Raw genomic sequence first — 9,919 nt, 5'->3', positions numbered from 1 at the left:
TTGAGTGATATCGCGAGGTTTCTTAGGGCGGACTGTTTTAGTTAACAGAATTTGAAAGCGTTAATTCTTCAGGGTTTGTTGGTTTGGAGAATTGGCTTTGAAGTTCCAGGGCAAGATCTCTGTTTTAGTATTCGTTATGTGACTACTCTCTGAGAACTTTTTCGTCTTTATAAAATGGGGATAATGGTTTTCATAGGATTGTGGGAGTGAAATGAGATAAATTGCATAGGACGCGTCAATACATATTTGTTGATTAGAGTAATTACATGCTGAACACCGTACCTAGAATATAGATTCATTGTTAGCCTTTCTTTTGGAATTTATTAAAAAATAACGTACCCGCATGTGAAACCGTGAGCAATTTCTGCAAGAAAACTTCCAGTTCTTAGTGTCACTTCTTTTGAAAGGTTCCGAAGGTTATTACAATATTTTCAATACTAAACGATATCCGTAGGTTCATTAGGATGTCTCAAAGATGAGATCCTAGAGGATCACATACAGGTGGCCTCAAAAATGCAAAGCAGGCACATAAAGAGGTGGGTTATCTCACCAAATATTTCCTCCTGGGGAGCAAGATTATTTTCATAAAGTTCTTAATATTAGTGTTTTCAAGTCGTCTAATACTGCTCCTTTCATTTCCTTTCCACAAATCAGTTGAAGACTATGGAATTGTCTTTATTAAGGAGTTTAAACGAGAATTTTAAAATAAAATATTTAAACAGACCTTGTATTGTACTAAAGCACAAGATCCTCAGAGCTTCCTATTCGTACATGTCCTGATATTTTGAATTAATATAGTTCAGTCTATGCTTTACAAAAGTGTTTTATATATGTATTGACTAATATTATTAAATTGTTAAAATCAAGTGCTTAAAGATTGAGATTTGTTCTGTTTTAGAGAAGTTTTACTTAAAAAGTATGTTGCTTTTGCCGCTAGCTTGTCATGTGTTACCACAACTTAATGAAATCTTTAGTATTACATTGATAGGTGGATAACACATAGCAGGAGAATAACAGTTGTTTTGCTCTCTTTTCCTATTAGCTGAAGAGCTTCTACTGGAAATACTCCAGGGCTCTGGGCTCCTGTACCTTTGTTGGGTATCCCTTTGATACATTTGAGAGAATAAGCTCATTAGTAACACTGATTGCTTCTCCCCTGCCCTAAAACAGCTGGGGAAAAAAGCAATTTACAATGTTTTATATTGGTAAAATATGCATTAGTTACCGTTTGAAACAATTCTTTAAGAGTACATTTCTTTGACAGTAAGTACATTCATGTTGTTTTGCAACCATCACCACCATCCATCTCCAGAACTATTTCCACCTTGCAGAACTGAAGCTTGTCCCCATTCACAGTAACTCGCCTTTCCCCCTTCTCCCAAACCCCTGGCAACCACCATTCTACTTTTTGTCTCTTTGAATTTGACTGTTAGGTACTGTGTATCAGTTCAGTGATTGATTTTTAACTTCCTTATATCTGCTCTTTGTTAGTTGGTTTAGATAACCTTTTACAGAATCCAAAGTATTTAGTTGGTACTGTGCCCGAAATTCTAGAGCAGTGCTGCCACAGTAGGTCATGATGCTGCAAACATTTCATGTCTGTGCTGATAAGGTAGCCAGAAGCCACGGATAGCACCTGAGTACTTGAAATGTGGCTAATGCAACTGAGGTACTGAATTTAAAATTTTAGAAACCCAGCATTGGTATCATTGCAATTCAATGGGGAGAGGAAAGTCTGTTCAACAAATGGTGCTGAACAACTGGTGCACAATGTAAAAAAAAAAAAAAAAAAAAAAAAAAAAAATCTGACTCTGAGGTATGCAAAGATTTTAGGACACAGGAAACACCAATCATTAAAAAAAAATGGTAAAATGAACTTCGACAAAATTACAAAATTTGCTTATCAAAAGCAGTGAAAAAAAAAGGTAAGTCATATATTGCTATGCTTGCCCTTTTTTTTCACTGCTTTTGATAGGCAAAAGCTACATATATATATATATATATATATATATATATATATATATATGTAATTCACAAATCAGTGGTCAATAAAAACATGAAAAAGCTGCTCATTGTCATTCATTCTCAGATGTATGCAAATTAAATTCATGAGAAAACACTGCATACCCATGAGAATGGCTAAACTTAAAAAGGTCACAAATGCTAATGTTGGTGATGATAGAGACAGGGTGTTGGTAGGTTCTCTTTGGAACCTTTATATACTAATCATAGGAATATAAATTGGTATACCCATTTTACCTATTTATTTAAAGACTTTATTTTTTAAATTCCTGCCACAACTTCATTAACAGCACTAAAATAAAGTCCTCTATTTTCTGTGTTTCCTCAAGATTTCTTATAATTTGCATAATCCTTTACAATGGACTCCATATTCTTCTTGACAGGAAGATAAAAGAACTGTTTTTGCTTGGCAATTACACCTCAGTCATCAACAATCATGGTTTTAGTTCTTCAGAAATGTTTTTTTTCCCAACATTTATTTATTTTTGAGAGACAGAGACACAGCATGAGTAGGGGAGGGGCAGAGAGGGAGACACAGAATCCAAAGCAGGCTCCAGGCTCTGAGCTGTCAGCACAGAGACCGATGCGGGGCTCGAACTCATGAACTTTGAAATTGTGACCTGAGCTGAAGTCGAATGCTTAACGGACTGAGCCACCCAGGAGCCCCTAGTTCTTCAGAAATGTTTAACTTCAACTCTGCTCATGAATGTTTCCAACAGCAGGATCTACTCTGGCCCTTTTCTTCTGAGGAGGCTGAAGTGTCTCACTGGTACTGCCACCATTTCCATTTCTGGGTGACTTCAACATTCCTTTCTTACAGATCAGACATCCTCTTCCCTGGGGCAACGCCTCTCACCTTTCCCTCTGAATGTTGCTCCTGATTGACTTTGTGTGTATGCACATGCGTGTATGTCTCATGGACTTCTGGAAATTGTTTCTGTGGACTGGTTTCCAGGTATTTGAGTACTCTGCTTTCTGGAACCCCTTCCTCCCAGTTTTCGTTCCAAAATGAATACACCTGTGTAACCCTACTCAGCTTAAGAAATAAAACATTGCCAGCAATGTGGAAGCACCCGCCTCCACATCCTTCTAATCATTATTGACCACCAACACAAGAATATGCTTTTAAAGACCATGTCTTTTAATTTTTTGACTGTTTGTAGTAGTTTGCTGATTTTAGATCCCTTGACTCAATTTCAAAGTCAATTAAAAATATCTCTAAGTTGGGGCACCTGGGTAGTTCAGTTGGTTAAGCATCTGACTCTGCATTTTGGCTCAAGTCATGGTCTCCCGGTTCATGGGATCGAACCCCGCGTCAAAACAAACAAAATAAATAGACTTTTAAAAAAGAGGAAAAATATCTCTAAGTTTACTTACTTATTATTTATTTTTTAAAAATGTTTAATTATTTATTTTTGAGAGAGAGAGAGCACACAAGCAGGGGAGGGGGAGAGAAAGAGAGGGAGAGACAGAATCTGAAGCAGGCTCCAGGCTCTGAGCTCTCAGCACAGAGCCGCATGCAGGGTTTGAGCCCATGAACAGTGAGATCATGACTGAGCCAAAGCTGGATGATTAACTGGCTGAGCCACACAGGTGCCCCTATGTGTTATTTTTTAAAGTTTATTTACTTTGAGAGACAGAGTGCGTGTGTGAGCGGGGGAGGAGCAGAGAGAGAGGGAGAGAGAGAATCCCAAGCAGGCTCTGTGCTATAAGTGTGGAGCCCAATTCAGGGCTCGATCCCATGAATGGAGATCATGACCTGAGCTGAAATCAAAAGTCCGACACTTAACCCATCGAGACACCCAGCCACCCGTAAGTTTATTTAAGAAAAACGTTTATTTATTTTTGAGACAGAGAGAGACAGAGCATGAACGAGGGAGGGTCAGAGAGAGAGAGGGAGACAGAGAATCTGAAACAGGCTCCAGGTTCTAAGCTGTCAGCACAGAGCCCGACGCAGGGCTTGAACTCACGAACCATGAGATCATGACCTGAGCTGAAGTCGGACGCTCAACCGACTGAGCCACCCAGGTGCCCCTAAGTTTATTTTTTAAATAAAGTTTGTTATTTCTTGGTATTCTAAAGGTATTGTGCGTATGAGGCAATAAACGTTGGCTTTCCAGATTTTTTTTTTTTTTTACAAAGAACCCTGATTTATTATTGGCTTATTAGTTGATTCCTAACATTTTTCTACTAACAATTAAAAGATGTCAAGTTTATCTTCATAGTGTGAGAGGCTAATCAGTCTATCTGAATGAAGCAGGATTACAGGTTTAATTGAAACTCATTGTCCAAAAATAGTATGCATGACAACTGAAAGTACTCACTGAATAATAGAGATCCTAGATTTTTGCTATTCCAAGTGGTGTTTGTTAGTCAGTAGTACCTGCCATGACCTGGGACCTTGTGGAAATGAAATGAATTGTGGAAATGCAGAACGACAGGCCCTAGACCTTCTGAATTAAAATCTACGTCATGGCAAGATCCCCAAGTGATTTGTACATATATAGAGGTTTGGAAAAAAAGAGCATCCAAGATTTTAATAGGTTCATAGTTCCAACTTTTGATTTTTTCCCTCCAAATAAAGTGTGTGCTTGAAGGAAAAGCCAGAGCTGGAGGACGAGGGAAGGGCAAAGACCTTGGTGGTTCTAAAGTCTGGGCTTCCTTCCAGGAAGGTGGAGCCTCTCTTTGGCTGAAGAAGTACTTTTCCTTTTGCCCTCATTCCCTCTTAGAGCCCACCCTTCCTTGGCATGTATAGAGTGTTAACACTGATCACCAAATGAATAAATAGTAACAAATCAGTATCCTTTTCTACTGCTTTCCCTCTTATAATTTTTCACTTTCTTAGTGAAGTTTTGCAGAAATCATGTTTTGGGGTTTATGTATTTACTGGTTTTCTTCTGGGGAAAAAAAGAATTATGAAAATGATGTGATCTAACACTTGACATAGCATAGCTTATTAGACCATGTTCATTTTGCTTTGATTCACACAATGTTTTAATATTTACATTTTCTTGGATAAATGTTTCTGTTATGTAAAATACGTGACAACAAAATTTAGTTTCTGTGTTTCTAACCTTTACCCTGAAACTCCCTATTTAATTGAACATTATTTCAAGTTAAATCAGATTCTCCAGAGACATCAATTATTTTAGAGGGCAATGCCTACTCCTAGGGAGATAATAATGATACTGATTCAAATAAGATTAAATTATCTCTCAACTCAGAGAAAGTGAGAGGAAAAACAAAAGAAAGCTTTCTTTAAAGAATGCCAGCTATTAATGTAGAAAGAATGAGAACATCACCATTTTGTAACTCCCAGTGGAACAGCTGATTCAGGCAAAGCAAGCATCATTAACTGATATTAAATCAATGAGATGAAAGGTCATCGGGTGTATTAGTTACATATTTAGTGTAAGAAATTACGCCCAAATTAGCAGCTAAAAACAACATTTACTCAATTTCTAAGAATCAGGTATCCTTGAGCAGCTCAGTGGTGTGCCTCTGCCTCAAGGGTCTCATGAAATTGTAGTGAAGCTGCTGACCAGGACCACTGTCATTTCAAGACACCTCTGGGGCCGAATGATCTGCTTCCAAGCTCATACATGTGCTAGGAGGCAGACTTTAATTTCTTGAGAGCTGTTGGAACATGGTCCTCAGTTCTGTCACACAGCGCAGGCTATTCTATAGAGCTGCTCACATCCCCTTGCTTCCGCCTGTGTTGTTAGAGTAGGAAGTTAGTTAGGTTTTAACAGAATGCCTGTAGGCCAGCAAAAGGGGAGTCATGGCCAGCTCCCGGGGAAAGTAGAGACCTGTCCTGGCAGCACTCCAGAAACAAAGCCACAAGAAGCTGGATCAAACCAGAGAGGCCCAAGACCAGGAAGACCAGAAACCTTGACCAAGTAAGGGAGAAAAGGCACAAAAACCTGCTCCCCCACAAATCGCCTCCCCAGGCAATAAATATTCCACCAGCTTTTGTTTGAGCTCACCTGAGTGTACTCTCACTTTCATAAACTTTCCTACTTGCACTGTTCAACTGTTGTGTCTGGTCTTAGATTCTTTCTTGTGATGAGGCCAAGAGCCTCTGGTGACATTCTGGAGATAGGCTGGGTGGAGGTCTCAGGGCCCCAGGGTCTCCCCAATCTACCCAGCAACAGTGTGCGTGGCCAGAAAGAGAGGCAGAGCCAGAGAGCCTGAGCCAGAGGCAGGTCTCTTTACAACCCAATAGTGGAAGTGACAATCCTACCACTTCTATACATTTTATTTGTTAGAAGATAGTCAACAAATCCAGTTCATGTTCAAGGGGAACAGATTACAAAAGTGCACGAAGGCCAAGAATGAGGTCACTGGGGTCATCTCAGAAGCTGCCTAACACTAAATGAAGAATGAAATGGTTTTTTTTTTTTTAAACATTTATTTAGTGTTGAGAGGCAGAGAGAGACAGAGTGCGAGCAGGGAAGGGGCAGAGAGAGACAGAGACAGAATCCGAAGCAGGCTCCAGGCTCCGCACGGTCAGCACAGAGCCCGACATGGGGCTCAAACCCATGAACCGTGAGACCATGATTTGAGCTGAAGCTGGACGCTTAACTGACTGAGCCATACAGGCGCCCCAAGGAATGAAATTGTTTATATAATGCCAAAGTATAACTCCATAGAACTTCCTGGCACAATACGCTGAATTTCACAATATTACCCATGAAGTAGCCTTGTCAAATGTGTTTACTAAATTTAATTAATTTTTCGACTTAATATTACTTCATAGTACATTAAAGGGATGGATAAAAGTTACCAATAGCTCGAGGAAGCAGCCAGACAAAACTGGATGTAGGTCATTCTACAAAACAACCTTGTGGGATTCTTTAAAAGGTCAATGTCATGTGGGAAAAAAAGGTTGGGGGATTAATCCAAACACTAAAGAGATACAACCAAATACAATGTGTGAATCTTGACTGGATCCTGGATTGCACAAAACTAACAAAAAACAGCTAGAAAGACATTTCAGGGATAACTGAAGAAATTTTAACATGTGATAGATATTAAACTATATTATACAGTCATTATTAATTATTATTACATAACTAAGTGTAATAATGGAGTTATGATTTTGTAGGAGAATGTCCTTATTCTCAGGACAAGCTGAGATAGTTTGGCGTGGTGTTACAGAGTCTGCAACTAACTTTTATTTATTTATTTATTTTTTATTTATTTATTTTTTTTAATTTTTTTTTTTAACGTTTATTTATTTTTGAGACAGAGAGAGATAGAGCATGAATGGGGGAGGGTCACAGTGAGAGGGAGACACAGAATCTGAAACAGGCTCCAGGCTCTGAGCTGTCAGCACAGAGCCTGACGCGGGGCTCGAACCCACGGACCGTGACATCATGACCTGAGCCGAAGTCAGACGCTTAACTGACCAAGCCACCCAGGCGCCCCTGCAACTAACTTTTAAATGGTCCAATAACCACCACAGGTATGTATATGTGTATATATAGAGAAAAAAACAACCATGGCAAAAGGGTAATAGTAGGACACTAGAGTATATACTGTTCGTTGCACTATTTTTTAAAAAGTATTTTAAAAACTTTTCCATGTGCTTGAAAAGTTTCAAAATAAAAAACTGAGAAAAAAATTTCACTGAAAAAAATTTCACCTCCTAATTCCATTGGTCTTAAAACTCTATTTTAGCTAGTCTTTCCCTCTGAGGAATGTCTAAAATAATAACCCTTCTCTTTTGAACTCAAGAAACTTCCTGAGCACAACTACTAAATATATCATGCCACTTTGTATTAGAGTCGGCGGTTTATATTTTGGCTTTGTCACTCAACTGGAAGCTCCGTAAGGTAAGGACGGGGTTTTGTATGTATCACTGCACAAAACCAGGCATAGAGAATTACACACATTACACCACATCTGTTGATGCTTATAAATTAAGCCAAAGTGAAATAAGAAATAAAAGCCAAGCAGAGAGTTCACTTTAAACATTGGCGTGTAGTTTATACAGTAGAGAATTTGTTCTGCTCTCAAAGAGCTCTAAAATCATTATTTTTGACTCATATTCTTCACAATATTTATTTTTTATTTAAAAGTAGCAGGTTGGGGCGCCTGGGTGGCTCAGTCAGTTAAGTGTCCAGCTTTGGCTCAGGTCATGATCTCGTGGTTTCTGGGTTCGAGCCCCGCGTTGGGCTTTGTGCTGACAGCTCGGAGCCTGGAGCCTGCTCCGGATTCTGTGTCTTCCTCTCTCTCTCTCTGCCCCTCCCCTGCTCACACTCTGTCTCTGTCTCTGTCTCTCTCTCAAAAATAAACCAATATTAAAAAAAAAAAATAAGAAAAATTAGTTTAAAGAGAGAAAATAAAAAAATAAAAGCAGCAGTTTAAAGCCTAATTTTAACATGGTTAATAATACTTTTTCTTTAAATAGGGGTTTACAAAGAAGTTTATAAATCTTGTATCACTAAATTTTACCATGTGGTAAAATCCTGAAGTAATAAATGGAAAATGTGTTTAATTTATAGATGGTTAAAAAAAAGGCATGTTTGGGGGTGCCTGGGTGGCTCAGCTGGTTGAGCGTCCAAGTCTTAGTTTTGGCTCAGGTTATGATCCCGGGGTCATGAGATCGAGCCCCCGTTCATGCTCCATGCAGAGCATGGAGCCTGTTTGAGATTCTTTGTCCCTCTCTCTCTGCCCCTCTCCCCAACTTGCACGTGCTCTCTCTCTCAAAAAAAAAAAGGCATATAAAGAGAACAAGTGACCTATATTACATAATCAATTCCCAATACTTTATTTCTCTTTTCAAAAATACATGCTTATTTTTTTGTTTTTTGCAATGTTCATTGCATGCTTGTTTTCTGCTTGAAGAGTTGGGACTGTATTTTATAAATTCTTAGGTCAAGAAATGTGACTTAATTCATTAAAAAATATATTTGTACGTACTGTGTAATTTTAGCTGCACTTTATGAACAGCTGCTTCTTGAGATAGGTCTGTTTCATTTATAGAAGAATATATAATAAATCAGCATTTATTTTGCTGATTTAAGGTTTTCATCCAAAAATTCAGTAATGGCTTCTTCGTCTGCTGAATGAAGTAGTCTTTGAATTAGCTGATCCAGATGCTTCTCTCCACATAAAAATTCCTGGTAAAAGAGACAGTTATTATAAAAACCTGATTAGTAGAAATAAGAGAAACAAAGCAAAGAATCAGATGTATATTTACTTTGTTTCTTTACAGTCCATATTTAATAGCAACAATGGATTACTGAAGTGGTTCTACAACATAATGAACACAATTGCTAACTTGGGAGGATCCTGTTATATTGGCTTTTTATGTAAAAAGTGAATCCAAAAGAGTAAATGGAATTCTACTCTTTCTTTGTTTCCATTAGCATTTTATTTAAAAATCAATCTTCTAGAAGTTGGATCTTTCCAACTCTGGAGACACCAAAACAAAGGAGATCTGAATAGACTTGAAATTTACCACCTCTCTCTTTAAAATTCCTTTGCTTGACTTTCCTAACAGGGTTCTACGTCTCAAACCATCTTTGGGAGGATGTTTGCCTTCTTTTGTTCCCCAGAAAAGATAAGGCTTTTTACTCTTGCCCTGAAAATTCCACCCTTTTCATTCATAACACATTATTTCCCAAGGGCAAGAAAGACTGAAATGCCTCCATCAATGCCCCAGGCACCTTGCTGCCACATTAACATGCACAGCCCCTCCTTGCCCTTCTCAGCCTTGCCAAGTCCTCTGGACCTCCCAGGACCATTTCAAGCTCAAACTTCTCATGCCAACCCTCGAATTTAGATTGTATTTAATCCATAAGTGGCTTCTACTAGTTCTGTTTTTTCTTAAATTGGAAATGTGGTTTTAAAATGTAGAAGTCCTGTGCAACCAAAAAAATATTTATGC

At 38.5% G+C, this 9,919-nt stretch overlaps 1 protein-coding gene across 6 annotated transcripts in view; it reads right to left on the bottom strand.

Annotated features, from left to right (window-relative positions):
- Window positions 1–8,773: 8,773 nt before the first annotated feature.
- MTRF1 (mitochondrial translation release factor 1) overlaps window positions 8,774–9,919 on the bottom strand; it is a 68,663-nt gene continuing 67,517 nt past the window's right edge. For all 6 annotated transcript variants that reach the window (XM_042927179.1, XM_042927186.1, XM_042927200.1 and 3 more), the window contains one exon: window positions 8,774–9,149. In XM_042927179.1, the coding sequence (XP_042783113.1) occupies window positions 9,036–9,149 (114 nt within the window). In that variant the 3' untranslated portion in view covers window positions 8,774–9,035. The remainder of the gene's footprint in view (window positions 9,150–9,919) is intronic.

Source organism: Panthera leo, chromosome A1, assembly GCF_018350215.1.
Source record: "Panthera leo isolate Ple1 chromosome A1, P.leo_Ple1_pat1.1, whole genome shotgun sequence".
NCBI lineage: Eukaryota > Metazoa > Chordata > Mammalia > Carnivora > Felidae > Panthera > Panthera leo.
The sequence above is the reverse complement of the archived record's forward strand: the minus strand, read 5'-3'. Positions and strand labels throughout refer to the sequence as shown.